The 26,424-nt window shown below is 45.4% G+C and overlaps 16 protein-coding genes across 16 annotated transcripts; 7 read left to right on the plus strand and 9 right to left on the minus strand.

Annotated features, from left to right (window-relative positions):
- The first annotated feature begins 20 nt into the window (after positions 1–20).
- On the plus strand, positions 21–1,174 carry V1510DRAFT_423708 (uncharacterized protein). The gene has a single exon (XM_066934973.1). The coding sequence runs from the start codon at positions 138–140 to the stop codon at positions 975–977; it is 840 nt and encodes a 279-aa protein (XP_066786552.1). The 5' UTR covers positions 21–137; the 3' UTR covers positions 978–1,174.
- A 231-nt stretch (positions 1,175–1,405) lies between these two features.
- V1510DRAFT_370743 (P-loop containing nucleoside triphosphate hydrolase protein) lies at positions 1,406–2,034 on the minus strand (the record flags this gene model as incomplete). Its single annotated transcript, XM_066931450.1, has 2 exons — positions 1,406–1,949; positions 2,000–2,034. The coding sequence occupies 2 exons, from the start codon at positions 2,032–2,034 to the stop codon at positions 1,406–1,408; spliced, it is 579 nt and encodes a 192-aa protein (XP_066786553.1).
- Positions 2,035–4,208: 2,174 nt separating this feature from the next.
- On the minus strand, positions 4,209–4,901 carry V1510DRAFT_354272 (PSP1-domain-containing protein; the record flags this gene model as incomplete). The annotated part of the gene is made up of 1 exon (XM_066930885.1): positions 4,209–4,901. A coding segment is annotated over one exon (693 nt), but the record flags the coding sequence as incomplete, so codon positions are not given.
- Positions 4,902–6,795: 1,894 nt separating this feature from the next.
- On the plus strand, positions 6,796–7,924 carry V1510DRAFT_423718 (uncharacterized protein). Its single transcript, XM_066934974.1, has one exon. The coding sequence runs from the start codon at positions 7,229–7,231 to the stop codon at positions 7,772–7,774; it is 546 nt and encodes a 181-aa protein (XP_066786555.1). The 5' UTR covers positions 6,796–7,228; the 3' UTR covers positions 7,775–7,924.
- Positions 7,856–8,458, minus strand: V1510DRAFT_423719 (40S ribosomal protein eS10). Its single transcript, XM_066934975.1, has 3 exons — positions 8,332–8,458; positions 8,194–8,264; positions 7,856–8,156 (listed from the first exon to the last, which is right to left on the minus strand). The coding sequence occupies exons 1-3, from the start codon at positions 8,381–8,383 to the stop codon at positions 7,956–7,958; spliced, it is 324 nt and encodes a 107-aa protein (XP_066786556.1). The 5' UTR covers positions 8,384–8,458; the 3' UTR covers positions 7,856–7,955.
- A 169-nt stretch (positions 8,459–8,627) lies between these two features.
- On the plus strand, positions 8,628–9,642 carry V1510DRAFT_423723 (telomere stability and silencing-domain-containing protein). Its single transcript, XM_066934976.1, has one exon. The coding sequence runs from the start codon at positions 8,662–8,664 to the stop codon at positions 9,514–9,516; it is 855 nt and encodes a 284-aa protein (XP_066786557.1). The 5' UTR covers positions 8,628–8,661; the 3' UTR covers positions 9,517–9,642.
- Positions 9,643–9,658: 16 nt separating this feature from the next.
- On the plus strand, positions 9,659–10,946 carry V1510DRAFT_297912 (scaffold protein Nfu/NifU N terminal-domain-containing protein). The gene is made up of 2 exons (XM_066930683.1): positions 9,659–9,791; positions 9,857–10,946. The coding sequence occupies exon 2, from the start codon at positions 9,865–9,867 to the stop codon at positions 10,528–10,530; it is 666 nt and encodes a 221-aa protein (XP_066786558.1). The 5' UTR covers positions 9,659–9,791; positions 9,857–9,864; the 3' UTR covers positions 10,531–10,946.
- A 689-nt stretch (positions 10,947–11,635) lies between these two features.
- On the plus strand, positions 11,636–12,916 carry V1510DRAFT_350602 (uncharacterized protein; the record flags this gene model as incomplete). Its single annotated transcript, XM_066930859.1, has 2 exons — positions 11,636–12,127; positions 12,161–12,916. Coding segments are annotated over 2 exons (1,248 nt in total), but the record flags the coding sequence as incomplete, so codon positions are not given.
- V1510DRAFT_423725 (proteasome assembly chaperone 2) lies at positions 12,857–13,745 on the minus strand. Its single transcript, XM_066934977.1, has one exon. The coding sequence runs from the start codon at positions 13,711–13,713 to the stop codon at positions 12,997–12,999; it is 717 nt and encodes a 238-aa protein (XP_066786560.1). The 5' UTR covers positions 13,714–13,745; the 3' UTR covers positions 12,857–12,996.
- A 1-nt stretch (position 13,746) lies between these two features.
- Positions 13,747–15,449, minus strand: V1510DRAFT_423727 (uncharacterized protein). The gene is made up of 5 exons (XM_066934978.1): positions 15,262–15,449; positions 14,835–15,185; positions 14,478–14,791; positions 13,925–14,440; positions 13,747–13,887 (listed from the first exon to the last, which is right to left on the minus strand). The coding sequence occupies exons 1-5, from the start codon at positions 15,356–15,358 to the stop codon at positions 13,819–13,821; spliced, it is 1,347 nt and encodes a 448-aa protein (XP_066786561.1). The 5' UTR covers positions 15,359–15,449; the 3' UTR covers positions 13,747–13,818.
- A 119-nt stretch (positions 15,450–15,568) lies between these two features.
- On the plus strand, positions 15,569–16,865 carry V1510DRAFT_423731 (uncharacterized protein). Its single transcript, XM_066934979.1, has 3 exons — positions 15,569–15,710; positions 15,748–15,870; positions 15,909–16,865. Exons 1-3 carry the CDS (start codon positions 15,680–15,682, stop codon positions 16,469–16,471), a joined length of 717 nt encoding a protein of 238 aa, XP_066786562.1. The 5' UTR covers positions 15,569–15,679; the 3' UTR covers positions 16,472–16,865.
- V1510DRAFT_423734 (ATP-dependent RNA helicase) lies at positions 16,143–18,179 on the minus strand. The gene is made up of 4 exons (XM_066934980.1): positions 17,892–18,179; positions 17,757–17,850; positions 17,647–17,718; positions 16,143–17,607 (listed from the first exon to the last, which is right to left on the minus strand). The coding sequence occupies exons 1-4, from the start codon at positions 18,114–18,116 to the stop codon at positions 16,532–16,534; spliced, it is 1,467 nt and encodes a 488-aa protein (XP_066786563.1). The 5' UTR covers positions 18,117–18,179; the 3' UTR covers positions 16,143–16,531.
- A 238-nt stretch (positions 18,180–18,417) lies between these two features.
- V1510DRAFT_370750 (Brix domain-containing protein) lies at positions 18,418–19,659 on the plus strand (the record flags this gene model as incomplete). Its single annotated transcript, XM_066931451.1, has 2 exons — positions 18,418–18,588; positions 18,625–19,659. Coding segments are annotated over 2 exons (1,206 nt in total), but the record flags the coding sequence as incomplete, so codon positions are not given.
- A 135-nt stretch (positions 19,660–19,794) lies between these two features.
- On the minus strand, positions 19,795–21,578 carry V1510DRAFT_294775 (uncharacterized protein). Its single transcript, XM_066930680.1, has one exon. The coding sequence runs from the start codon at positions 21,176–21,178 to the stop codon at positions 19,931–19,933; it is 1,248 nt and encodes a 415-aa protein (XP_066786565.1). The 5' UTR covers positions 21,179–21,578; the 3' UTR covers positions 19,795–19,930.
- A 329-nt stretch (positions 21,579–21,907) lies between these two features.
- V1510DRAFT_423743 (uncharacterized protein) lies at positions 21,908–23,904 on the minus strand. Its single transcript, XM_066934981.1, has 3 exons — positions 23,020–23,904; positions 22,739–22,978; positions 21,908–22,706 (listed from the first exon to the last, which is right to left on the minus strand). The coding sequence occupies exons 1-3, from the start codon at positions 23,733–23,735 to the stop codon at positions 21,980–21,982; spliced, it is 1,683 nt and encodes a 560-aa protein (XP_066786566.1). The 5' UTR covers positions 23,736–23,904; the 3' UTR covers positions 21,908–21,979.
- Positions 23,905–23,939: 35 nt separating this feature from the next.
- On the minus strand, positions 23,940–26,121 carry V1510DRAFT_423747 (plasma-membrane choline transporter-domain-containing protein). The gene is made up of 3 exons (XM_066934982.1): positions 24,318–26,121; positions 24,148–24,283; positions 23,940–24,110 (listed from the first exon to the last, which is right to left on the minus strand). The coding sequence occupies exons 1-3, from the start codon at positions 25,743–25,745 to the stop codon at positions 24,022–24,024; spliced, it is 1,653 nt and encodes a 550-aa protein (XP_066786567.1). The 5' UTR covers positions 25,746–26,121; the 3' UTR covers positions 23,940–24,021.
- Positions 26,122–26,424: the final 303 nt, after the last annotated feature.

Genomic DNA, 26,424 nt, shown 5'->3' on the forward strand with positions numbered 1-26,424 from the left:
ATTAAAACAACGTCGTATATTTTGTTGTTCTTAACACCCAGGAACGCAGGGTAATGCTGTTGGGACAAATTTTTTATGGTCGAGGTATCTGTTAAATAAGCAATTTTTACGCAAATAACTTCGAGTTGACCGGCAAGATGGACGAAGCTGAGCAGGCTGGAACGGCCAAGAAATTATCTAAGAGACAGCAGAAGGCGCTTGAGTTCAGAAATGCTGCCAAGGAGAAAAGAAAGCTAGCTATACAGGGATCGGATCCAGTAGACGCTGAAGAAGCTGACGCTGACGTGACCTCGAAAATTGCAACAAAGGCTAAGGAGAAGCTACCGGATGAGCTGTACAAGTCGCAGAAGGAGGCGACTAAGAAAGAGCGTTTGGAAAAGAAACAAGCTGCATTGGAGAAGAAGAATGCTGAGAAAGAGGAAGTTTTGAAGGCCAAGGCCAAGCTCGAGGCCAAACCTGCGAAGACGAAGAAGCGGAAAGTCGATAGAGACGACGCTGAGAATAGTGCTGGCGCCACCAAGAAGTCCAAGACCGCCAACGAGAAAGGGAACCGCTTTCTTTTGTTCATTGGAAACCTTCCCTACAGCACGACAGAGAATACCTTACGGGAGCATCTAGCAGCTTGCAAGCCCGACCAGATCAGGCTACCCACGAACCCGACGACCAATAAGTTAAAAGGATTTGCATTTGCTGAATTCACTGGAGATCAGGCTGTCAAGCGGATGAACGTTTGTCTGCGCATGCACCATACTGAGTTTGAGGGCCGAAAAATAAATGTCGAGCTGACAGCGGGCGGCGGTGGGAAGAGTGACAATCGTAAAGAGAAGATTCGCCTCAAGAACGAGAAATTGGAAGAAGAGCGCCGGGAAATAGCCAAAGACAAGACGAAAGCGAAGACCAGCGCGTCGACGGCGTCTTCTACGGACACCACGGAAGGCACTATTCACCCATCTCGTGCTGCTTTAGTGCAGACTTAAGTGACTTAAGCCGAACTGCTAGCTCTCATATTCAAAGGATATGTATTGGTTGAAAAGGTGCATTTGTATGATACAGGAAATTGAGTAGTCGAGATCATTCATACCTGTTCGATATACTACCATAAAACATTACAGTAAGCCCTAAATGATCATTGGTGAGACACATGCGTAAGTCAATAACTCTCATAAGGCTGTTATTACGTATGTCACCTCTCTCCTCTTAAGGAGTCTAATGCGCACACGAAACTGTTCAGCCTGAATAACAAAGTGCAAATCTGATAGTTATCAGGCGTAAACAAAACACTAGATCTTATTAAACCGGAAGCTCAAACAAAATAAACATTAATGAACAAAAACAGTGAAGTATCGATAAACATCGTAACTAATCTTGACGTCGAGAGATCAACCATGCGTCCAAATTAAACCAACTATAAGATAATGCATTTTTTCTGGCGCTTGGGTGTAGGCGCCGGCTTCAGGACAGCGCGAATAGCCTCGTCAAAAACGTTCTTTAAGCCTTTCTGTGTGAGCGCAGAGCATTCCAAGTATCTGACTGCGCCGATGTCCTTGGCCATTTGCAAACCCTGAGAATATGTTATAGGACTCATGCGTTTCTCCCTCAGTCTGTCGATGGTGTTGCGGTCCTCCCTGAGATCAAGTTTGGTTCCGACAAGGATGATTGGCGTGTTGGGTGCATGATGGGAGATTTCGGGAAACCATTTCGTCCTCACGTTCTCAAACGAGGGAGGGGAGACGAGGGAAAAGCAGATCAGGAACACTCCCGTTTGAGGATATGACAAAGGCCGTAGTCTGTCGTAATCTTCTTGGCCCGCAGTGTCCCATAGGCCAAGATTTATAGGCTTTGAGTCCACCATAACATTGGCAGAATAGTTATCGAAAACGGTCGGAATGTATTCGCCAGGAAATGCATTCGTGGTATAACTTATCAGCAAGCATGTTTTACCAACAGCTCTGTATAATGTCAGCAAAGAGATTACGGGATTGAAAATTCCAGAACTCACCCATCACCGGTAACGACACACTTTATGCTCTGCATGGCTGCTGTATATTGATGTCCGGATGTTGAAATTAACTCAAAAAATGACAAAGGACCGCCTGCTCATGTATCGCAGCTGGGGTAGCCAATGTCTTCGCCTTGTGGTATCCTCTGACCATACACAATCTTCGGATGCCTATGAATGATCGCTTGCGGCTTAAGCCAGCAAAACAAGCTGATATAGTCAATCCCTACTCCCCTCCTATCGGCCTTAGCGTTACCTCACTCCCTGCTGATTCTGAGAGTAAGATCCTGTAGCCAATAATTTTTTCTAGCGGATGGCACTGGATTGCGATAATTCTCGAAATCTTGCCTTTACGCGCCTGGAGAACGTGCTGAATCCTGCTGCTGCAAGTATTAACCGAAACGTATTTTGAGATTGCAAGTAAGGTTGACGTCTAGTGGCAACACAGCCGTACCAGTCTGCGAGAAGCGCCCAGCAATTCAATCTACTTGATTCTGATAAATATATAGTGAAATACACTCAATAACGAAAAAAAAATTCAGGAGCGATTATGGACTGATGATGAGGTAAGGCGGAGTGAAAGGTTGCGTGAGGACATTAGATTTGTAGGGCCGATATAAGACGTTCCCACATCAAGGGGAGAAAGTACACCACTTGTTTCTGATTCCTTGCTGCTCGCTGGTGGTGACTGGGCTACAGGTACCAAATAGACAAGACACTGTGGCTCAACTAAACACTCTTAGACCAATTATGCCTATAAGATCTAAGTAGCATACGAAGGGATTCCTCTATGCGGAGAAACTAGTTATTACTGGCTAGTGTTTCGCTGTATTGCAGATATGCTCTTGTTTGTTTATTCTTACAGCGCACCTCGTGCATATGGGTAGACTGGTACACTATTAACTAGGATATTGCTTACTTTGGCGATTGGCGCTGAAGGGGAACGCGTAGTCTTGTACCGTATGAGACCACGTACTACGCCGCGCTAGTTTCGTGTTTATAATGGGATCACGCACACTGTCAGTCAAACGCACAGGAGCGTGTCAGTCTGAATCAAGTCGCAAGAACGAACAGTGCCCAGTAGAAACGAGTGATACGTGAGGCTCAAAGGGCATAAAATATTGCTGAAGTTTGTACGATCATTGGATTAGAGGACTGGATGCTTTGTCATTGCGGATGCCTTGTCATTAGAAGTTGCACATTTCCTTATGAATTAGTGGATATAAACCAGGCATCGCGTCCAGCCGCGATAGTCGTCAGAACTAACTTGATGCTTTGAAGTTGCACGCACAATAGACAATAAGCGATAGTCAAGCGAGTTGCCTATAGAATGGTGGCCCATGTATAGAACAATATAATGAGAAAATCCTCCATATACTTTTGTGTTTAAACACGAACGATAGAGGATGTTTGTGGAGACCATTTATTAATTCTTTTATTTATTTCCCGTCTATCCATCCCACAAGAGTTGCAATCCTTTAAACACAGACAATTGACACATGTAGAGTGTTCATTTAACAAAATCTGGATGAGACTGGAGTCATCACTAAATAACCAAAGATCATTGCTAGAAAACAGGTACCAGTATATACAAGTCGAAAGGGACAAACTCCCGCGTTACAAAATCGAAGACGAGAAAGCACCCGTTGTGGGTGGGATCGCGTCAAATAATTCATAGTGAAATTCATACATTACCAAATCGTTCAACAAATTTTACAAAAAGACTTTATAACAATGGTTTAAGGCCGGATCAAAATGCACTCCTTGTAAGAAATCACATAGCTGGGTTCGTTTTCATTCCCGGAATAGCCTGTATGGATTGCAAATGGACATTGTGCGCTGGTGTGTTGTTCGTTGACATCTGTATTGGCTGTGTCATTGGATCCAATGGCGAAGACGTTGACGGCGTGAACAGGGATGGAATTCCCAGCATATCAGGCGAAAAACCGTTCGCGTACATACCCTGGATGGCGTATTGTCGCTGTCTAGCCTTCATATCGCCCAAATTTTGAGTGGTCGTCGACGACGCCTGCGGGACGAAATCGCCGCCATGACCTGAAGTCGCATGGGCGACTGGCGTGACCGACTGGGGGGCTTGATGAGTACCTATTCCAGATGACAGTAGCTGTGACTGACTGTTGACCGATCGTGGTGTTGAACTCGAGACGCTCGTGTTGCCTGGGGTAGGACTGTTCTTCGTACCGGCCTGATTCACAGCGCACATCCAAATCCGTGTCTTGTAAATACGGAACAGGTCACGCACCAAATCCCTAAAATCAATTCTATGGCTCGCGGTGTAAAAAAATGTGAGCTTTCGTCGATCCCACTGGTATTCTGCGTCGCGAACTTGCATAGCCATTCCTCGTTCTTCAACCTTAGAGACGCATATTTTCATGGCCTTTTCTTCGTCAGCCCTCTTGACGAAGAGCTGCTGTATTTCGTTTGGCTGGGCAAATCGGATGATTTGTTTCGGTTGCAGGATGTTCACCATATTCACATTCTCAGTCTTCGCTGTTGAGTTTGCAGGATCGGAGCTTTGCTGGAGCGCCGCTTGCTGCTCTTGGTGCTGCTGGATCTTTAGCTGTCTGGCGTCCTCTACGCTGACATTCTCATGCGTGACCTTTCCCAGATCCTTGCCTCTGTCAGCATCGACAATGACAAGGTCGCCATGCTTAACGTTAAGACCCGATCCCTCTGGTATGTAGAATACATCTAAACGGCCACCCTTGAACTCGACATAATAAAGTTTCTGGACAGCTGATTGTGCTCCATTGATGACTGTGTGCGAACTTGAAGAGCTACCTGTCAGAGACAGATCGGCAGTCAGAGATTTTGGAGGCACGTGGTCCTCATTGTGGGAGAAGTATGCATCGACGTCAGCACACAGGCTTCTGTAAAAAGCGTTCGAGTCTCCGGGCGAATTGTATAAAGCGCTATTATTGTTGGCAGATTCGCCATTTACTGTTTGCTGGATCTGCTGCGACGGCAGATGAATTTGCTCAGTCAGCATAGCCTGTTTATTCTGGTTTCCTGTGGAGTGTTGCACCTGGGAAATTGACGGCGTGTTTGGATTACCGGAATTGATTTGAGACCCGGCCACGCTGGCAAAAGAAGGACTGTTGATGGCCGCAGATGGAAAATTTAGGTCTCCGGCAGCATATGAATGACGCCGCGAGTGTGTGTCGTTCCAAATACTCTTCGCACTCGGAAAAAGTGAATTTTCGGTAAAAGGTGCGCCCAGAGCTGAAGTATTAAGTCCGTTGAATGACCTCTGCAATGCATCCACAGGATCTTGTGAGTCAGATAAACCACCAGCTCCACCAAGAGTGACCCCTCCAGCTCCATAGGGCATGCTCAAATCGTTCTCCCTAAAAATGGTCTCATCGAGGCCGGGGGGGGCTTGCTTTGAAGTTCTGCCCAGGGGCACATCCGCATGGGAGAATGACATAGACCTGTACGCTCTGGACAGATCGATCTGCTGCAATGGACCCGTCAAAACAGCACCCCCCAGAGTAATTTTGTCTGTAGAATGCATGACACTCGACCCGGAACCAGACTTCATCGGTTGAAGGTTGGAATCAGCACCGCCTCCGTGAATTCCAAAAAACGGTGCTGTAGATGCAGAAACTGGGTTGTTTCCTTGATCTCCCCAAAGACTCCACCTTCGGGTAGGATAATCCACCATGTCGCCGTTCATGAGTGGAGATGTGGTGGCGTGTAAACCGGCAAGCCACTTGTCTGTGTCAAAATTGACGGCTGGTGACGGATGTGAGCTGGTCGGTGTCAATACTGCGGGTCTGGGACGCGAAGAAAACTCAGCCGCATACGACGGCCGTCTGGAAGAGAGTGCAGACAGTCGTCCGGGAACCGGATTTTCTGAGATGTCGTCGTCAGATAATGATTCAGATGGCGAGCCGATTGGAGACACCGGACGGTTCGACGGCATCACGATTTCGATCGGGTGCATTACTTATTTATCAGTTCGCACAAAGCACTTGGACCCCAGACAGTAACGTGTATATCTAGATCTGTTTATACTCCATGTAATATCGTCAGGCGAGTGTCTGTTTAACCTTTAAAGCATCTAGTTGTCCAAATTTTCTGACGTTATAGCCGAACAAATGTTGTGGCTTCTATAATTTTGATCATGAAACGAATTATCGACGAAAACAGTGCCTGTGCGTGTATTATCTGGTTTCCACTGATGGTGCGAAGTGAAACAGAAACAGAATCGATTAACACGAAATTGACATATATAGCATGATCAGTGATTTCACACCAATCCTGCGGTTTATTTGTTTAGTTGATGCCTGTTCCCTGATCGTTCGACCGATCTGATGTTTTCTGTGCAAAAAAAGTGCTCAGGTCAAAGTCCAACGAGGATTATGTTGAATAAATAAGAGCACTTTACCTGAACAAGAATATAGATAGCAGTCAGAAGACAAGATATTTGTATACTAAAACTGTCAACAAGCCGATTTGTCGCCTAACGTGCGTTTTGACGATATGTTGGAGAAACAAGCCAATCTTGACAATTGAAGTGGAAGAAAGACTCGTGTAAAACAAGGAATGACGTCTTAAGAGAGGAAGTCGTGAGTACTGTGTGACAGCTGATATTATACATAGTATTTTCCACATTTACACCAATAGGCTCACGTGTTGTGGCACTTCCCCGCATTGTAACCGCTGGCAGTTTAGCGTTTTGGGAGACATTTATGGAGTATATGCCACGCGCTAGTACTAAGTATGCTAAACCTGTGAAAGATCTCCGCTTAAATTAAGGTCATGATCAAGGCGTTTTCAAAGCTCACCCACCGCCCATTAAATTATTACAAGGACGAACCTTCTGAACACATGAAATTTAATACGCATTGATACATGCAAATACGAGTTCAGATATTACATCTTAAATTACACACGACGCTCCACGTTTTCTACCGTTACCATCAACCTACAAAACCCAGGTGGCAACAGTAAAGGAGACAGAGAAACACCACTCTCCTTGAAATACTGGAAACACGATAAGCTGAATGACCATTTGGAACAAAGAAACACCCGAAGTCTAAGTAGTGGTGTACAGGGCTCTCTCACAACTCACGAGAAATCCCTTCGTGCTCCATAATACCGACAATTTGAACAATTTGAAGACACATTCCACTTGAAGACACATTCCACTTGAAGACACATTCCACTCAAAAGAACAAAGTCTGACGGTGTCCAAATATCAGGATGATATCGGTATCTAGCGGCGATTCGTCGCCTGTATCTCCATGGTCTGACCTGGATACTGGAAAGCAAAGACGAAAGAGTAGTGTACCGCTGCAAGAGATCGCGCCGCAAATTCTTCTGCCCCTTATCGATCGTCCAGTGGAAATTGCCGCGCTTGTTGAGCATAACTCATCGTTCTTCAACCTTTTGCAAGGAAATATAGGTGAGCGCTCTTACAAAGATCTGCTATTGGTCCTATTGTCCAGCCGAGAGGAAATCAGCGATCTCTTGTTCATTGCGCAGGCGAAGAGTATTGTGTGTAAGGGACCATCAAGCCACAATGTATTGTGGAGTCAGTTTACACGCATTATCGGCTGGGATGAACCGTATCCCTCAGGCTCATCAGACCATGGCGAATACACCACTACGCCATTAAATAATACCTACGGCTCGACTCCTAGTTCCAGTCCTTACAAGTTGGGCTTCCAAGATCCTTTCAACTCAAGCTCAACCAGCCTTACTAGCCATGGCTCTTCTATACCCACTATAGATGAAGTTGGTGAGTAGCAATTTCACCTAATATACCGCACGAACACGTTACACTCTATACGAAGATATATCGATGTTGCAAGATGTTACAATCCACAGTTTTAACGAACGAAAATAAATGACTTCATTTAATATTTACTTTTACATCGCTCTTCTACCCTATGTTGTATGTTTTTTTTATATAAACACATGCGCAGATCTAGTGTCTGAATTCCCGCCGACCGCCAGTAGTGGGACGGACCTGCTTCTTGTGGGTGACCGGAACAACTTCAGCGGGAAGGTGAAGCCACTCTCTCAGGTACTCAATACCAGCGTCGGTGAGAGAGTAGTAGTAGTACTGCCACGAGAACTGAGTCTTAACGTAACCCCGCGAGTCAAGCGACTGAAGAGCCTTAATGACCTAAACGTCAGTCACACATCAAATATAATTGACTTACGTAAAGGTTCTTCGTGTCAATCTCGTCGTGCTTAGGCTGGTTGAAGTCCTTCTTTGCCACAAGCACGCCCTCTGTTCTCGTTAGCATATGAACGAGAAATCCCCTATAGATCACACTAGAGTGAAAGCTTAGACATACCATTGAGGAGGTACATGTGGATCTTCTTGCGGTCTTCCTTGGGGATCAGCATATTGATATTTTCGACAATATAATCAGCGTATGAACTGTGATGGCTTCTGGAGTTTGGATATGAAAATATCTAGTCACCGGCGGAGTGGGATGTTTGTGTTGATTACTTCGGAGGTACTGGGACCTAATGACTATTGTGACTGCTTTAGGGTTTTTGACCTAACTACAATTTGATGACTAACATATTCGTAATAAGCACACTAACCGCTGGGAGCGATGAGTCCTGACCAATATACCACCTTCTCACTTCACGTACCTTGTTCACCGTCGTCAGCAAACATGAGCATGATCAATGTTTTCGTCGCAACCGTACCCGGTGTGGATGCTATATTTATAGCTATTACTGGCGACAAGTCTTTGGCATCATTGTACCGCATTCTACACCGTCAATTACCGCAGCCAGTGTCGGAAAGAACATATGTGACCTATCGATCTGGCAGATCTTTACCAGTCAGTGACCGGACAGTCTTCCTCCAGGACCTCGTCGATGATGGGAACTTTGATGCCGGTTCTAGTCATGAACTTAATCTTCGACTGAACTTCAGATTATGTGGAGGCAAGGGTGGTTTCGGTTCTCAGTTGAGGGCACAGGGAGGGCGAATGGCCGCGGCCAGACGAAGAAAGCACATGACAAAGGAAGAGCTTGAGAGAGAAAACGACAGCTTCCGTAATCTTGACGGACGACGGATGCGAAGCGTGCGTCAAGCTAAAGAGTTGGTGCAGTTCCTCGAAGGCAAAGACGAGCGGGAGCGAGCAGAGAGTCAAAAGAAGCGAGCTAAACTTCTGAAAATTATTGAGAATGCAGAGAAGATGGAAGGACGGGGCGAATCAGATAGATTCACCGATGTTGATTATCTCGAGCAGGTCGAAGCAGCGGTTGAAGAAGTGAAGAAGCAAGTCGAACTTTCGGTCGCAGAAGATCGCCCATCAATAGATAAGAGTCGGGTAGGTCGCACCGTCTACAAGGAGGAGAGCACAGTAGCTTCTAGTTCTAGTTCCAGCAGAAACAGCAGCAGCCACAGCACCACTAGCCAGAGTTCCATGTCAAGTGCAAATAGTGGCGAGCGCGTGCCAAAGTTTGCATCCTTCTACGACGAAGATTTTAGTAGCGATAGCGAGGAGGAAGAGAGATAACCTCAACCATAACGGAACCGCATTCAGGGTGTACTATGTTATAATTATCTGTATATTATTATTTTAGGTGTGTCGTCATTTGTAACTACCGTTTTTTGAACATAAAAAGATTAGTAATATCGCATCACGAGTGGCCAACGTGTGTGCTCAACTCCCATCACTACATTTATTACAACCAGCGATTCACTGGTGAGAATCAGATTTTTACAGCACACCTACCGCGACATGTTTCTTCGCAATTTTGACCGGCGTTTTGCCAGTCGGATGCTATCTGGGCAGGGCCGCAGCACCACCTGTTTTGCAAGCGATTTCCATGCACGCCAGAGATTTCCTCTGCTGGGGACTTCGATGGCGCAGCGCCGCTCGATGTTTATACAGACTGCGACAACCCCAAACCCGGATGCCCTCAAATTTCTTCCAAGTGTGGAGCTGTTGCCACCCGGTAGTCGTACCGTGGAATTTCTTTCTGGGCGAGAGGCTCATTCATCACCGCTGGCAAAGAAGCTCTTTTCCATTGATGGAGTAAAATCAGTGATGTTCGGTTCGGATTTCATTACTATCGAAAAGGATACGGAAACGAAATGGCCAGTTCTCAAGCCTGAAGTCTTCAGTATCGTTACTGAACATCTGAGTGCATCTGGAGGCGGAAATGTTGTAGTGGAAGGAACAAGCGCGAATGAAGATACTGCATTTCAAGAGGGCGACTCCGAAGTCGTAAGTATGATCAAAGAACTTATCGACACTCGTATCAGACCGGCAATTCAAGAAGATGGTGGAGACGTGTCTTACAGGGGCTTTGATGACGGAATTGTCAAGCTGCAACTGAAGGGTGCATGCAGATCATGCGATAGTTCTAGTGTCACTCTGAAAAACGGTATCGAGGCCATGCTAATGCACTACGTGGACGAGGTTTCCGGCGTCCAGCAAGTCCTAGATCCCGAAGAAGAAATCTCACTTAAAGAATTCGAGAAGTTGGAAAAAAAGTTGAAACAGCGAGAGGAGGGTCAGGCGTGATGGTGTTAAGGTGAGCCTAGGTACTACGACCCAGAAGCGCTGGAGAGGGGAATACGTCATCTAGAACTTTCGCGTTGTATTCGAGAAAATATATTGTACATACCGACGCAAAAAACTGGAGTGCATTACGATCATTTCCGATCCGTTTTACAACACTCGAAGTACATACCCTGCAATATTGGTCAAGGATAACGCTAGTCTGTCAGCAAATGTTCCTGGCTGAATACGATTAGTGTCGTCGTGATCATCCCAAAGTACGCATCTCGCTATTGTTCTACCCAGGAGCACATTGACACTTGTGTAAGCTGAATCGCAGGAGCACCGATACATATAGTAAATCAGTATAGCCACAATCAGCATAGTAGTGAGAAGCTGTATTCTCAAAGCTGACAAATTGGTGAGACAAATGGTGTATACATCGTAGTTTTCACCACAGACGTTGCACGTATGATATGATCTCCTGTCGGTAGATTTCAGCCGCCATTTCTGCAAGCAAGAATTATGTACCAGCTTTGAGGTTCCAGAGCAGCGGCAAGGCGATAATAGTGGTCCTCTTTCCGGTGACTCAATCTCCTTCAGCCAGCATATCCGACACTCGTCATTATCTCTGTCCTCCAGTAAATCTGTGTAGGCCATGGCCAACAATGATATCATAAGAGGGTTAGTAAAAGTAGATTAGCGTGGTCCGCCATCGTTGGGAGCAAATTTGCTCCGTAACAAAACTTTTCGTCCATATCCGGCCCTGTACGAGCACAACCGATCGATGCTTCGCTCAGCCGTACAACAGCTCAGCTGGAGGATTGGAGCACGAAGATATTTAACTACAAGGAAATGTAAGTCATGCGGAGCAATTGCGCAGGCAGATTCAAAAGAACGCCCGGGATATTTTCCCCTAAAATCGAAAGGCCACCCACAGTCTGGCAACAAACACGATGAGGAGGAAGTCTTTTCAAGCAGTTTGGAATCATTTGATACGCATAGCTTGCATTTGCTAGCTGGAACAGAAAGTGAATACGACTCAACTGTCGGAGATGAAAAGGCGATCAGATCAACACTACTCGAGCTGCTTCGTTCGTCAGGAAGGCCTTCGGTAGTTCAAAACACCAAGGGAGAGGCAGACAGGGTGTGCTATAGATGCCACTCAATCCTTCATTTTTCCGCTACAAATTTAAGCAACCCGCTTGGCGAAAGCATCAGTGGTGAAGATGTCCGTCAAAAAATACCGCCTAAGGCAAACGTTGTTCATGTTATAGATGCGTACGACTTACCCGCATCTCTATTATACCCTTTCGATGAAAATGATTTTGGCCCAAATGATACGATAGTCGTAAATAGGGCGGACCTGCTTTGCGGAAACTATCGTGAGGCAAGCCAAAGACTACGGCCATATGCATTGAACATACTAAACGCTGCTCTCAGGTCGGAACAGATGAGGAGTCGCGCGAAGGCTTTGACGACGGCGAGTAAAACCATCGTCTCAACTGAGATCCTTGAGAGCAGGAATTTGCCTCAGTTAAGCGATAAACAATTTAGCAGATTATCCGGAGACCAACAAACGTCTTTACTACGAAAGCAAGAGAAACACACTCGAGAAGACGTGTGGTACAACGAGGATTCTAGAATTGTGGAGAACGTTCATATTGTATCAGCGCGGAAGGGCTGGGGTTTGAAGGAGCTTGTCCGCTCGATCCCTGAACGGACTTTCTTTTTCGGATTTAACAACGTCGGCAAGTCTCGGTTGATCAGACAGATAATATCCCTGTTTAACGCTGACCTGCGGAACAAGAAAAAAGATGGGCCTGGCTCAAGCTTTATTCCAGGGATGACCAGGGAGAAGCTTAAGTTCGACGTTATCTGCGGCAAGAAAGTCAAGTCCATAATTGATTTACCAGGGGTCGAGAATTCAGATAACGTCTTGTGGAAGTATGTCAAGCCAGAGATGATAAAACAATTAGTGGCAGGAAGAATTCTTAGCCTTAAAGGTCGCGAACACAAAACGATCAAACCTGGGCAGTGTTTGAACATAGGAGGGTTGATCTACGTTAAATCAGACGATGCCTCATTGATAGCGTGGCCGATGATTGGAGAGCAAGCGGTATTGACCACAATCGTGAATTCCAGTTTCGAGCGAGCTAAAGAGACTGTTCTCACACAGACTGTTCGAGGCCTCGCTGTCACAGCAGACACCGCTCGCCGTCTCGCACTGGCTGGGGATTTTCGGGTTGACGGCGGAGGTATAGACGTGGTAGTTCGTGGTGTAGGGTATGTAGAACTTAGAATAACAGGGAAGATACCAGAAGGCGGCGCGCAAGTTTCAGTTTATGTTCCCGAAGGTGTAAATGTTTTGGCAAGGAGACCCATTAGTGAGTCCCTAAAGCCTGTATAGGACTTCTATTGATGAACTAAGCGGCGAAGTTGCTTGTATATATATAATTGAATGTTACCTTTGGAACGTGTCAAGATAGCTTATCCGTATAAGCCATGCTCAATCCCCACCTTAACAGGCTTTCCGTAAACGCCCTTCCATGACTTCGGCTCACTCAGTACACTAGTATCACTGGCACCTAAAATTTCAAGAACGTCTTTCGCAAGTTGGTGAGCATCTTCGAAATTATCTCCGTCAAAGGCGTATCTGACGAGGCATTGAAGTGTAGTCTTATCGTATAATCCAGCAAGAGCGCAAAGCAAAGGAACGGTCACTCCCGATCCGGGAAGCCGAGACCTGGTGACCGACGAAGTGTGAGGCTCAGAAATCTGTAAGGATTTCATGAGGCCTAAAAGATCTTGGTCATTGAGTAGCACGGATCGGGATCCTCGAACGTCCAGCCGTCTTGCTGCGTCCGAGGATGAAAGTAAGATTATTCGAGAAAAATTGCCAGCCCGGATGAAAGGCAGCAATACATCCTCAATAAACTTCGTCTTGCTTCCAGGTAGAGTCGGCGATCGTTGTTGTAGACAAGTGATCCCCAAATCAGGGCGACTGAAAACTTGTATGGCGGTGCTTAAAGCTACTGCAGGATGATAGTCAGATGGAGACGTGAAGGGATACACTGTCCCAAGATCATCTAGCGACTGCTCATATTGTAGATGAAGAGTAGATACGATTAAGTCCACGCTCAGCTGAGGGATGTTCGCAGTTGAAACCGCTGGCAATATCAGTGTTGTCATTTTGATAGTCGCCATTAACTGAGAGTGAAGTACATAAATATGTTTAGTATCTTAGTTGGGAAATACAAATTACGCACAGCTTTCTTTAATAGTTCACCTATACACCAATATAATATTGATCTACTGTACATCTTGAAGGGTGGCATTTATATGATTCAAAAGGTCTTTTGCAGTAGCCTCGTTTCCCATCTTGAGAATTAGTGAAACTCCGTGACGATATACTTACGCGTAAAGCGTACTGGACCGGCTTTTTGTCCTCCCACGCCGCAATCCGAATAAATTTTTCTGTGGCCAGCGAACTCTTCATTCCAGCCATACACTGCAATCCTTTATAAATTGGAAGATTGAGAATTACACGTAGTGACCCATCCGAACGCATCACGATGCGGTATCTCACCTTTGTCTTATCTTCACAATTTTGTTTTGTTTTGTTCAAGTGTAGTGATCCTACACCCCTCTCCTTCCACCCATTCTGAGTGTTTGCAGTGTCTAGCAGATATAACTTCGCTCGACATGAGTAGATCGACTCTTCAAGCTCTTCGCCTGTTTCCACTTGCTGTTCAGTCAACGGTTGACTCACTTGTACGTAAAGGTTATCGTCACCCTGTAATATTTCTGAGTCGCCCGTCAATTCCTTATCGGCATCTTTGTCATCAGTCTCTGTATATTCTTTTGACTTTTCGTCTGCGGACTTGGATACTGAAAAAGGATTCGAGGACAGGAATGACGAGAAGGGTGCTGCCTTATGTTATTAGGCTGAATACTATGACGAATCGTACCTTTCCTGTTACGAAGGCCGAGGACATGACTGCGGAAGGTCTACCAAATGTGCTCGTTGATCCAAATGACGATGTTTTGAATGCTGGTGAGGTTGATGTGGTAAACGGAGAGGCAGCAGTAGTAAACGGATTCTTGGCATCTACCGGATTTGTGTCCTTGAAAACAGCAAAACTCTCAACACCTCCAACTTCTGCTTCGATCTTGCTTTCAGTCTTGTCAAATGTTACCGACCTCGCGGTTACTTCCGAAAGTAGGGGGTTTGCTTCAATCTGCCCATTGTCGTTGAGATCAGCATTAATGGGTGGTGAAATGTCTGTGCCAATATTAACTATCCTCTCGATTTATCGATCACTCACCTTCGGATTGTACGGCTTTTGTGGATATCGGAGCCTTCTCTTTACTTGCCACATCCCCGAATTTGTCCTTAGAGGACTCCTTGTCCTCTACATTCCGTGGAGATACAATCTCCCCGCTGTTGGCATCGTCTTTGAGAGGATGCGCGGGAGCAGCTTGATTAAACGCGTCCGCTTCACCTGGACCAGTTGTAGTTACACTCTCAGGCTTCTGTTTTTTATGAGAAGATTTCTCTCTTATGGATCGATCTAGGTCGGAGTGTCCATCATCTCTCTCTGATTCTGAATCGGAATTCGAAGTAGCGCGTGTCCGCTTCTTCAAGCTGGCTTTATTGTGAAGATCGGAGGATTTGTCTTTCCTTGTAAGCAATGAACAATTACAAATCAGCAAGACCTGAGCGTTCCACCCGGAAGAGCTGAGTGCACTGACCGTTACTTCTCTTGATAGACGGGCCGAGGGGGATAGGCACGTCTTTGTCGGCCAAGTTTTCAGAATCGCCGGCGCTGTTCACCTGCACGGATACCATCGGTAGTTTATTGATCCAGTAACAAAGAGATATTGACGATTAACAGAAGGTATTGGTAGCGTCTATGACTTCTGGACTGGATAATCCAACCAGTATTCGCCTGCACGCATTATATCGATGTTAATTTGATTCTATCACGTGACATAAACACAACGAGTTGGTTTAACACATAAGATTGTAAATGTCAAGGTTGTGTGCGCGTAGTGGAGATTTTGATGAAGGTAGTATTTTTGATATTTACTGATCCACTTTTCGATCTCCGTGAACCTTTGCACAACTTACGTACCTACCTCAAGTTTTCGGATAGACGAGTGCTACAAGATGTTCACGGGTATTGTGGAGCACATGGGCAGTAGGTAGCATATCGGAGAACAGTAGCTAAGCAATAGCGGTGTCAGAGTTCATTGAAACCGACACTACCGATGTCGGGGGGTACGGCAGCTCCATCGTCATAACCGACGTGGGCCCTATTCTTGAAGATGCTCATCTCGGCGACAGTATTGCTGTGAATGGTAAGCTGCGCTTCTTTTTACAAAACTGAAGCGAATAGGCACATGTGTCACAATTACGCAATTTGACTCCACCTCGTTCAAAGTTGGAGTGGCCCCTGAGACACTGAGACGCACGAATCTCGGCGAACTTGTTCCCGGAAAAAAAGTGAACCTTGAGCGGGCTGTGGCAGGTCATGTGCGCTTTGGTGGTCACTTTGTGCAGGGACATATTGATACCACAGCCGAGATTATTTCCATCACTCCAGATGGAAATGCGAAGACGTTTTATTTCTCTCCGAAAAACCCTGAAATTATGCGCTACATTGTGGAAAAGGGCTTTATATGTGTTGATGGTGCATCTTTGACTGTAATTGATGCCGACGACGCTAACAACCGTTTTTCAGTCATGCTCATATCATATACTCAAGAGAAAATTGTTACTGCTACAAAAACTGTTGGTGAAACCGTTAACGTTGAGGTTGACCTAATGGGAAAACTTCTTGAGAAGCAGGTTACGCTCCAAATTGAGAAGCAACTCAGCTCAAGCTCCGGCAGTATCCTTGGTGACATGGTCGAAAAAATTGTTGAGTCGAAGCTGAACGATCGCGGAAGAGGACTATAATAGTATCTAGTGAATATCTTCTAGTAATTATACATCGAATAAATCGTACAGTATAATTATTCATGATTCCTCTCGGTCCATGTCTTCTCGGCTTCTCTTCCGCCCGGTTTTCGATTCGCGACCTTTCTTTTTGGCATGAATGATTTTCATCTCGTTTATAGCCTCACGTTGAGCTTCGCCGACTCGCTCTGCTAAGAGCATGACTGCCTCTTTATCATGAGGATATTCTTCTAGTTTCTTGCCCAAAACTCCTTCAATGCGGAGAAAGAGTTCTAGGTCGTACTGAGTTACCAAAGACAAACTTTTTCCAGCCCGACCTGCGCGAGCGGTTCTTCCGACGCGGTGAATGTATTGCTTTGAGTCGGTTGGAATATCGTAATTAATGACACAGTCCACGAGGGGGATATCCAAACCTCTCGCTGCTACATCCGTAGCAACTAAAATCGATCTTGCACCAGACTTGAACTTATTTAAAGCACCAAGGCGTGCAGATTGTGTCATCTGTCCATGTAAAGGTACGGCAGCAAATCCCAAATTTCGCAAGATCAAAGCTAGTCTTTCTGTGTCATTGCATGTTCGAGCAAAAATAATGGCTGACTGCCCAGCGGATTCGTTCACAAGGTAGACTAGATACGTATCTTTATACTTGAAAGGGAAGAATAGATAAGACTGAAGTAGTGTCTTCACTGTTTCGTATTTCGACGATACTGCGACTCGCACAGGGTTAGAGAGGGAAGCTCTCTGTAGCTTTTCTACCTTAGAGGTCATAGTCGCTGAAAACAATAATGTCCGACGCTCTCTTGGGATGATCTGTAAGAGTTTATCGATGATCGGACCAAAGTCCATGTCAAGTAATCGATCCGCCTCGTCCATGACAAGATATTTCAAACCTCTTAGGCTGAATCCTTTGGTGTGTTCCAGATGATCCATAAGTCTCCCAGGAGTAGCAACCACTACGTGTGGTTTCTTTGCAAGAGCGACAGATTGAGCCATCATATCCATTCCTCCGACAATGACTGCAGTGCGAAGACCTATCATAGCACCGAGTGCATCAAATTGTTCCGATATTTGGTAGGCCAACTCTCGTGTAGGCGCTAGAACACAAGCGAACAGACTGGATGGCTTCTCCCACAAGGCTGGCAATTAGCATTTCCATCTGATCTGAGATATCTCACCTTGAAGGATAGGCAGCGCAAACGCCGCTGTCTTTCCGCTTCCTGTCTGTGCCAGTCCTATGACATCCCGTCCTGGGAACTATTAGCTGTGTAAAAATGACAAATTATACCTTGTAGTGCAACCGGAATAGACTGCTGCTGAATCGGCGTCGGAGAGGTGAATTTAAGATTACGGCACGCCTCGCACAGTGGTTCGATCACGCCCTTCGAATGTCAGAAAGTGAAACACTAGAAAGGCAACATACCAGTTGCTCGAACGTCTTAACAGCGTCTGCATCGGTTGTCACAATATCAGGGCCCAGGACTTCTGCAGAGCGCCTCTTCTCTTCTGAATTTGAATCGTTAGCATCTACCTCTGTTTCTGCGGCCTCAGATCTATCTTTCGGCTTGATTCTATTCATTTTTGAGTGCACAGGGAGCATTTTCGCCCTTTTGTTGGCAGACATCTTGTTTGGTTTCAGTTTTGCCATTTTTCATGTCGATTGTAATTTTTTTTTCTAAAGCGCTGCTTTGTACCAGTTGGGACGAATAATGGTACTACATAGAAAGAGAAAAAAGTTTTTTACGCTATTGGGAATTATTCTTGCTGGAGCGCCGCCCAAACAATAATTTTTTTATCCTGCAACAACTATCTAGAATACAATCAAAATGGCCAGAAGAAGAGTAAGTCTACTTTTTTCTCTTTGAGAAGGCAGCTGCGCAGGAACAAGGTGGAATTACGGTCATGTCGTTGATCTGGTTCTTGGCTGTCTGAAAGACTTTTAGCATACTAAATTACAGCAAAAAAACCGAACCCATACGACAAGACCTGATCCTGTGGACCAAAAGGTTCCACAGTCGATGGTTTTTAAAACAGGCTCTTCTGATGTCGGAAAAGGGCTTTCACAGCTCGTTATGGACGTGAGAACAGTCATGCAGCCGCACACTGCTATAAAACTACGGGTACTCATGGCGATTCAAATTGAGCTGACACATTAGGAGCAAAAATCTAATAAGTTAAAAGATTTCTTAGCTATGGCTGGTCCGCTCGGTGTTTCGCATCTTTTAATGTTCTCCAAGTCACACGCTGAATCTACTGCGGTATTGAGGATCGCACATACTCCTCGTGGCCCTACGCTTCACTTCAAAGTGAAGAAATACACCTTGGCTAGAGATATCAGACGCGTTCAGCGACACCCCAGGACGCTGATTTCCGAACTTAGAAATCCTCCTCTACTTGTCCTTAATGGATTTGCGCCGAACTCAGGCGAAGCCGAGGCCGAGGCCTTGAAGGGCGGCCTTCCGAAGAACAGCAGTATACGGCTGATGACATCCATGTTCCAAAATATGTTCCCCCCAATTACCGCTACTACTTCGGCGCTCAAGACAATTCAAAGAGTCATGCTAGTCAATCTGAATAAGAAGACAGGACTTATCGAGGTGCGCCATTACGCTATTACAACGAAGACCGTAATTAAGCGTAACACCATCACGACGGCTACCGACCAGCCTGTTATCAAGGACGAAAGTGATGAAGATGTTAACATGAATTCAGACAACGATGTCGATTTCACGGAGGATGCTAAAATGAGTTTCAACAAACTGGGGTCCGAGGATGAGGGCGACTCAGAGGAGGATCTTAAGGAAGAAGACAATGTGTCTGATAACAGATCTCATGTCAGATTGAAAAAATTTCTCGCGTCTCGGAAGTCTTCAAGATTTCCCAAGCTAGGGCGTACACAGGACGCCGCGGACTTTTTGTTGGGAACTGAGACGTCGGGAGAGATGAGCGACACCATGACAAGTGATTCTGAGCTGGAGGATGACGAAATTTTTGAAAGTCGGCTTCTGAGTAAAGATGGCTCGAGATCAAAAAAAGCTGTGAAGCTCACCGAGGTTGGACCGAGAATGACTTTACAATTAAGTAAGATTACTGATGGCGTCTGCGAAGGAGAAACGCTGTATAATGCTTTCCCCCCTAAGGCTACAAAAAAGGGTGGAAAAAGCAGAAAAAAATCTGCTACCACTGAGTAACAAATATCATCTGATAAAACAACTAAATGTACAAATACATCCTGACTAGTGTAACATTCAAAAAGAAGTGAAGAGAAAACTCTGCAAAAACAGTACCCGAACCATAGTATATAAAACAAACTCCTTGCGTTAACATATAACAGCACCGGGAAGTCTCAAAACATTATTTAATAAACAAAACCTTGCCACAATATTACTGATCTGAACCGTGGCTATTTGTACACGAGTACCAAAAAGTGAGTCTCATCATTGCTTGGCGGTATGATGTACACTACTCCCGGGTTTCTTTCTTGTCGGAATCCATACTTCGTTCCTTTGTTGGTTGTTGCTTCTTTCGGTAATCAGCAAACGATAGCTTTTTCACCGGTCTAGGAGGTGGAGCTGGAGTCGGTGAAAGGATTGGAGAGATTATGCCAGAAGACGTATTCACTGGAATGATATTGCTCAGCGAAGTGACTTGAGTAGGAGTCGTTTCTGATGGACTGGCTCCAGCTGTCAGAGGTGATTGATGTCGTAGTGTGGACGTCGACGTCGTATTCTCGAGGTTTGATTCGGTCAAATTCGAATGAAACGCCGTGGAGCTTTGAGATGTGGCCGGGTGCGATCGCGGGGAGACTGAGCTTTCCAGTCTAGAGGTTCCGTTACCTGTTTGTTGCATGTCATGTGCGTCTTCTGACAATGGCGCTTCGACATTGATATCGTTGTGATGTGAAACGACAGCCATGTCATTCGCAACGCCATCTCTGTGGGACTGATCCCCAGAAATTTCGCTTCGAAGAGCAGGCGCTCCTTCATTTGCAGGGATTGGAAGATTGGTTAAAGTAATTTGTGAAGAAGTGGAAAATGGATCATTTGTAGTCTCAATTTGAATGTCAGACTTTATCTCAGGCCGCTCTGGTCGCTGGTTTCTTTCATCAACGCCTTGCTCTATCTCAGGCCTGTAAATGTCGGCCGTTGTATCCATGAAATTTTCATTTTCGTTCGGAAACAGATCTTTTTCCAGCTGTGCACGATTCACATCTGGCGAGTCTCCGGTTTCTTGCTGCAGCTCTGGACTTAAGGTTTCTGAGATAGGGAGCGACGCCTTCTGCTCATTCAAGGCGAAGTTCGCACGTTTTCGCTTCTCTAAAGCGCGGTTGGCGCGTACGTACTCCTTGATGTATCGCTTAACTGCGATGACCTTGAACGGAAGCCATTCCATGTCTTGTAGCTTCGGAGAAGCATGCCTGTCATCGTCTGAAGAGAAACCATGACTGCCCTGTGACCTTATGTTCCGGTCACCAATTTGATCTTTTGATCGAGACGTTGGTCGGGTTGGCGGCTGGGATCCATTTTCTGACCCAGTGAGCGATGACCTCTTACGCTTGCGGCCGTTTGTAGTTGACTGGTTCTTATCGGCAGAGGAGCTTGCTCTGATGGACTGCTGGGAACCTCCTGATCGGTCCTTTTGCTCTTGTTCGAGACGTTCGATACGCGCAAGCGCATCTTTCATCTTTCGCTCTTCTCGGGTAGACATCATTCTTAAGGACGAATTTGTCAAGGTTGACGGCTAATTTCGCAAAATTCTGTATCGAACCGCAATAGTACTCATAAGACAAGTTACATATGGCAGCACAATTTTACTGATCCCAAATGAGAACCATAGGCTACCGAGAAATAATTCAGGGTATTATAATCAGAAGGCCTTGCTCGGTGTGCACCGTTGCCGTGTCTTCAGTTTTGTTGTAATTAATTCACAGGACCGTGGACGAAACAGTAGCAGTTAATAGGAGAAGGAACAGTTGTGACTTCGTCGGTTTTTTTCTCGAAATGTCCCTCCAATATTAGTGAAAGCATCACTCTTGAAATTTTCCAGTCTCTGAACAAAAAATATGTGCACGGTTGAGCCCGATACTCAGCTCACTAACTCAGCTCTCGTAGGCGGATTCGATGAAGTGTCGCAGAAAATTACACTCCTGATTGCTGTAAATTCAATCCATCAACGAACCACAAGTCGCTTTGAGCCACCTCTTTTAATAGTACATAGCGAGGATATTGAGTGCGAAGGAGATGTAATGAAAAAATTTGTTTAGACCAGAGAAATTAAAATATGTGGATGGACCAGATGGGAGGGAACTTAAAAATTTTGTGATCCTCCTAGCAGCTCGAAAAATGAATAGTAGTCTATTCGCCTGCTGGCCACACACTACAGTTTCGCTGCTAGTCCACATCTTTGACCAACAGCCAATTTATAAAGAGCCCTCAAATGTAATAGTCAAAATGCTGTATTTGATTGAATATTCTAATAAATTACAACTTGTTGAGAGCAACTCGAAGCAGATCATTTCTTAGTCTTTGTCTTCTTTTTTGCGGGTCCTTTCTCTTCGCTCTCATATTCTTCGTCCTCAACTACGTCCTCTTCGTCGTAGCCAGCCTCAGAATCCGAGCCGGACCCAGAGCTATTGTGATTCTCGTCATATTCTTCAGCGACGTCGCTATCGTCGGAGTCTTCTCCAACAAAGTCTTCATCGACGCTTTCTTCGTCCTCTGAGGCTGAACCTCTGTCGCCTCTCGGCGCAACATCCACATCAGAGTCGTCAGAGTCATCCCCGAGCGCGGCTGCAAGCATTGATTGCTCTTCAACCAGGTCATTCTTGACTCTGATATTTTTAGATTTTAGGTGCTGCTCAATTTGCGACTGTTCCTCCCGGTTGATACTTGAGAACTGATGCTCAGTGCCGTTTTTCAAAGTCACAGTAAGATCAAAAGTTCTTGACGACGACACAGATCCCCCAACTCTGGAAAAGGTAACATAGGAGACATCAGAGCACGCCATGTATAATGTAGGTTTTGGTATAAATAAGAAACTTTTGTCTAGAAAATAGATGTAGCCTTCACTAGCTTTGAGCGAGCACTTTACTCCTGCTTGTCCGTGGATGCTGGTGAAAGATCCCGGTACTGTAATTTTTTGCCCGGAAAGGCCTCTAAAGACCTGAGCAACGACTTCATGAGCAGGCTGGTCGTACTTCTTCTTAAGCTTGTCGGCGTATTTCTGCTCAAACTCGTCACTGAAGTTAGCGAAGTAGATACCGGCACTTACTCTTCAAGGTTTACTTCGACCTCAATCTCCTCCTCCTTGAGAAACTGCACGACTAAAAATTGATATCTAGTTTGGCCCTGCCGTAATGGTGGGTCCAGCTGTATGACCAATATGTTGTAGAGTTCATCTGGCTTTGGCAGTAAAAACAGTCGTTGGATCGCTGAATATTGAATCTTATAGTCGTAGGTTTTGCCACGCAATCTGAGAGATGTCGGATACATATCGATATCGTAACGTCCTCTGCTTTGTTAGTGGAATTTACGGCTAGTAGTCGATCATACCTTGGAGTGAGGAACATTACGTCTGAAAATGAAACAATCGTATCGCCAGCCACTTGTCCAATGTCTGCTCTATCTTTCAACGTATCGTAAAATACCTGCGCAGCACTTTGCTCCTCTGTCTCTTCATTTTCTTTACCCTCTGTGCCGTCTGAGTCGTCACCGGGCTCCTCTTTCGTTATAACACCCGGTACGTAGAAACGCATCTCCACTAGTTCGTCTTTGACACCTGAGCTGCCTCTGATATCTATATCATTTTCATGACCAAGTTCGACTGCAACTTCGTTTTTTCCGACCAGATTTGAGTTGATGACTTGACCGTACGACACCTCGAATGCCGGTCGATTGGAGATATTAAAGATAAGTTCAGATCTTCCGAAATCTGATTTACCCCAGTTCCATCCTCTGATGCAGTGTTCTTTAGTCTCAAGTCCGATGTTGAAATGGTGCTTGATAGTGGACTTCAGCGAGTCAAAATCATCCAAATCGAAACCATCAAACTGTACAACGCCTCGGTCCTTTGTAAGGATTCGGCATTCGTAGCCTTTGGCAGCACGACTCCATTGTGCAGAGACAACCTCCGCTTGAGGAAGTAGAAACGGCTGTAAATTTGCTTGTGTTGCTGATTTCCATCCCAAGCCAGATTGGACAAATCTGAGCCGACCAGGGCGGGACGACTGATTGAGGTAGATATTATCAAACTGAGTTAGGTCTGACATCGATCTTTTAGATCAATACGATGCTGCAATACTCCTTGCGATCGATCGATATATACAGTGATATTCCAAGAATATATCGATGCCCTGAACGCGGTGATCACAAAAAATATTTTGGGTTGACCTAATTGCATTCACCTTCTACAAATAAATTAAATTACCTGCCTACGTGACAGCGCTAGAGCACAAACTCGTTTTAAACAAAAGGCTTTATTAAGTAAACATCAAATTAATCAACTATTTAATGTCCTCGACCCAAAATTTCAACACAATATCTCTCGCATACAATTTACGCATGAATTCTTTGCTGGACCTTAGGATACAATCTCATAATATTGTTGTAAAGGTCAGGGTACCTCATTTGGAGGACTTCAGGATCTGAACGGTCAGCAATTAAGAGAAAAACTTTACAAACCTCTCGCCATGGCGGTGAAGAACGTGGCCACACCACTCTTGATGGGCACAGTGGCAATATTGCAAATTTGAAGGGCGATAACAAATGAATACGCAACCACTGGCCCATTGTAAGAACCACTGCTGTTGTAAGCAGGCTATATGTTAGAAGTGACTCTTTCAACCACATACCTGGGTGTATCGAAGGTAGAGATACGCAAACAGAGCAGCAACATAAGCAACAAATGTGGCGCCCATATTCAAAACAGGGTCAATCAGGCAGTCGTTAATCAGGGCATCAACTCCGCGGTCCTTAATTAGTCTCCAGGTCTCCTTAGCTGCCGGAATATAGGCATCACCGTACAACGCAATGTACGAATACGCATAGTGGTTGAAGTATCGAACGGCCCACTCTAGAGCGGATATCAAAAATCTGAGAACACACATCAGGGCCACGGCGACGATGTGACCATCCTGGTGTGCCGCCTGCTGTCCCCACGACGCCAACTGTTGCAACAATTGAATCACCGAAACGATCAGACTGCCAAAAGAAATTGAGCCCAGAGAATAGGTCATCGCCCGCTTAAACGCGCCAAGGGCCGGCCATTTAGGCATACCTTGAGCAGATCGCGAACAGAAATACCATGAACCATAGACTCCAGAAATGGTGGTGTGGATAATATTCTTGATCACCTCAGTGATATAATACCCACAAAAAGTGACGAGAATAAGCATTCCAATTAATTTGGCATGACTGCAGCTACCACCAGACGCATCACAGCCTTCATTGTTTTCTGTGGGGTTATATTTGACATAGACCGCCACAATGGTTACTGCAAACCAAGCACCAAACGCGGCCGTTACCACTGCGCCGATAGCTGCCACAATATAAATCGAAGGGTTAGCACGAGCCACATCCATAATTGTTTGGAGGATGAGGGTAGCGAATGGGATACGTCCTATCCAAGAATAGAAACAGAACGCGCCGAAAACCGCGAATATCAAAAAGACAATCGCAGCTGAATAATAGTGCTCGGCGAAGTAGTATATAGCGGTAGCGAAGCCCAGAACGATATTGAGTATTCCGGTGATCCAAATAAACTGCTTGGTATACACGCGCGCCAAATAAAAGTAACCGACGGATAGTGCTAAAGATATGACCACGACAAATATGAACAGAATCACCGTGTTCGTATTCAAGGAATAGGTCTGTCCGCTCCCATAGATTCCGTTGCCATTAAACGACTTTGTTTGATGGTAGGCATGAATACAAATCCCAGAGACAATAACGAAAGCAGCAACCACGAGACCCAAGAATACAACCGCCCACCAGTCATTCCACTTCGGCTTGCTGACTTTGAACTGCTCTTCAAAGGTGACACCACTGTCCTTATTGGGCTGACTCTGTTCATTCTTGTATTCTGGAGGATTTCCATTGACTTCGCTGTGATTTGCCGGCACACCATACTGCGGAGCATCCTGCGTATACGTATCTTCGGATGATCGATACTGTGGTTTCTCCTGCAAAGGATAGGCATTTTGTGTGTCGCCATGGTACGCCTGATCTGGGACTCTGGGCCCCCCGGAGGCTTGACCCTCCTGATACTGCACTTCGTTCATCGTAGTTTCGCTCTGGAAATTGGTAAAGTCGATGTCTCCTCGACTGTGGAGTGGTTTTGAATTCGGCCGAAGTAGGGTGCAGTCAAGACTACAAAGAAGCTCTTTCTTCTTGGTGAAGTCCTATGTACACAAAGATTCGACGGTTTGCAGTCTTTTTATTGCAACAGCCATTATTTTTGCCTGATGTACGAGATGGATCTGATTTCAGATTTGGGAGATCTTAGCCTTGTGGGGGAATAAGCGCAGATCTCTACATCATGAGCGTGCTGAATATCTCTCTAGACGCTGGTAACACCCCTAAGCCTTTGAGGATGGATAGAATTCTTGTGCGATATACCCATAATAAATCATTACACAGGCGATTGCGATCATGATGTGTTTCCAAGAAGATGACTCAGATGAAGGGTTCATTGACTGGCCATCACGAACCGGATAACCAATAATTTTGTGATTAATGCCATAAACGTAAAATTTGCAGTGTCGCAAGGCAACACCAAACTACAACGATAGCCAAAACTTTAAGAACAACCACATAAAAGATACAAGCGCACATTAATGGGACGGGTTTATCCGCCTCGAACTTGTAGTACTAGACAACTTTTTCGCAACTATTCATGATATTTGACTTACGCGGAAAACGATTACGCCTGCCACACCGTCTGCGGTCACGTCATAGGCT

Source organism: Dipodascopsis tothii (genome assembly GCF_038497935.1).
Source record: "Dipodascopsis tothii strain CBS 759.85 unplaced genomic scaffold V1510scaffold_50, whole genome shotgun sequence".
In the NCBI taxonomy this organism is placed as follows: Eukaryota; Fungi; Ascomycota; class Lipomycetes; order Lipomycetales; family Lipomycetaceae; genus Neoaidaea; species Neoaidaea tothii.

Excerpts from the sequence above, each read along its gene's own strand:
- V1510DRAFT_423727 (XM_066934978.1), bottom strand. The coding sequence starts at position 15,358 with ATGGTATCCGTGCAGGTGAACAGCGCCGGCGATTCTGAAAACTTGGCC. Across the intron at positions 14,792-14,834 it reads AAAAGCCGTACAATCCGAAG|ACATTTCACCACCCATTAAT; the intron begins GTGAGTGATCGA and ends ATATTGGCACAG. Across the intron at positions 13,888-13,924 it reads CGGTCCAGTACGCTTTACGC|ATGGGAAACGAGGCTACTGC; the intron begins GTAAGTATATCG and ends CTAATTCTCAAG.
- V1510DRAFT_423731 (XM_066934979.1), top strand. The coding sequence starts at position 15,680 with ATGTTCACGGGTATTGTGGAGCACATGGGCA. Across the intron at positions 15,711-15,747 it reads TATTGTGGAGCACATGGGCA|CGGTGTCAGAGTTCATTGAA; the intron begins GTAGGTAGCATA and ends GCTAAGCAATAG. Across the intron at positions 15,871-15,908 it reads CGACAGTATTGCTGTGAATG|GCACATGTGTCACAATTACG; the intron begins GTAAGCTGCGCT and ends TGAAGCGAATAG.
- V1510DRAFT_294775 (XM_066930680.1), bottom strand. The coding sequence starts at position 21,178 with ATGATGTCTACCCGAGAAGAGCGAAAGATGAAAGATGCGCTTGCGCGT.
- V1510DRAFT_423723 (XM_066934976.1), top strand. The coding sequence starts at position 8,662 with ATGAGCATGATCAATGTTTTCGTCGCAACCGTACCCGGTGTGGATGCT.
- V1510DRAFT_423734 (XM_066934980.1), bottom strand. The coding sequence starts at position 18,116 with ATGGCAAAACTGAAACCAAACAAGATGTCTGCCAACAAAAGGGCGAAA. Across the intron at positions 17,851-17,891 it reads TTAAGACGTTCGAGCAACTG|GGCGTGATCGAACCACTGTG; the intron begins GTATGTTGCCTT and ends TGACATTCGAAG. Across the intron at positions 17,719-17,756 it reads TATTCCGGTTGCACTACAAG|GACGGGATGTCATAGGACTG; the intron begins GTATAATTTGTC and ends AATAGTTCCCAG.
- V1510DRAFT_423747 (XM_066934982.1), bottom strand. The coding sequence starts at position 25,745 with ATGAACGAAGTGCAGTATCAGGAGGGTCAAGCCTCCGGGGGGCCCAGA. Across the intron at positions 24,284-24,317 it reads TCTACCTTCGATACACCCAG|CCTGCTTACAACAGCAGTGG; the intron begins GTATGTGGTTGA and ends TCTAACATATAG. Across the intron at positions 24,111-24,147 it reads CTTCACCGCCATGGCGAGAG|ATCCTGAAGTCCTCCAAATG; the intron begins GTTTGTAAAGTT and ends CTGACCGTTCAG.
- V1510DRAFT_423719 (XM_066934975.1), bottom strand. The coding sequence starts at position 8,383 with ATGCTGATCCCCAAGGAAGACCGCAAGAAGATCCACATGTACCTCCTC. Across the intron at positions 8,265-8,331 it reads CCACATGTACCTCCTCAATG|AGGGCGTGCTTGTGGCAAAG; the intron begins GTATGTCTAAGC and ends TAACGAGAACAG. Across the intron at positions 8,157-8,193 it reads TTGACACGAAGAACCTTTAC|GTCATTAAGGCTCTTCAGTC; the intron begins GTAAGTCAATTA and ends ACTGACGTTTAG.
- V1510DRAFT_297912 (XM_066930683.1), top strand. The coding sequence starts at position 9,865 with ATGGCGCAGCGCCGCTCGATGTTTATACAGACTGCGACAACCCCAAAC.
- V1510DRAFT_423743 (XM_066934981.1), bottom strand. The coding sequence starts at position 23,735 with ATGTCAGACCTAACTCAGTTTGATAATATCTACCTCAATCAGTCGTCC. Across the intron at positions 22,979-23,019 it reads GTAATGTTCCTCACTCCAAG|AGGACGTTACGATATCGATA; the intron begins GTATGATCGACT and ends CTAACAAAGCAG. Across the intron at positions 22,707-22,738 it reads GTCGAAGTAAACCTTGAAGA|TGACGAGTTTGAGCAGAAAT; the intron begins GTAAGTGCCGGT and ends CGCTAACTTCAG.
- V1510DRAFT_423725 (XM_066934977.1), bottom strand. The coding sequence starts at position 13,713 with ATGGCGACTATCAAAATGACAACACTGATATTGCCAGCGGTTTCAACT.
- V1510DRAFT_423708 (XM_066934973.1), top strand. The coding sequence starts at position 138 with ATGGACGAAGCTGAGCAGGCTGGAACGGCCAAGAAATTATCTAAGAGA.
- V1510DRAFT_423718 (XM_066934974.1), top strand. The coding sequence starts at position 7,229 with ATGATATCGGTATCTAGCGGCGATTCGTCGCCTGTATCTCCATGGTCT.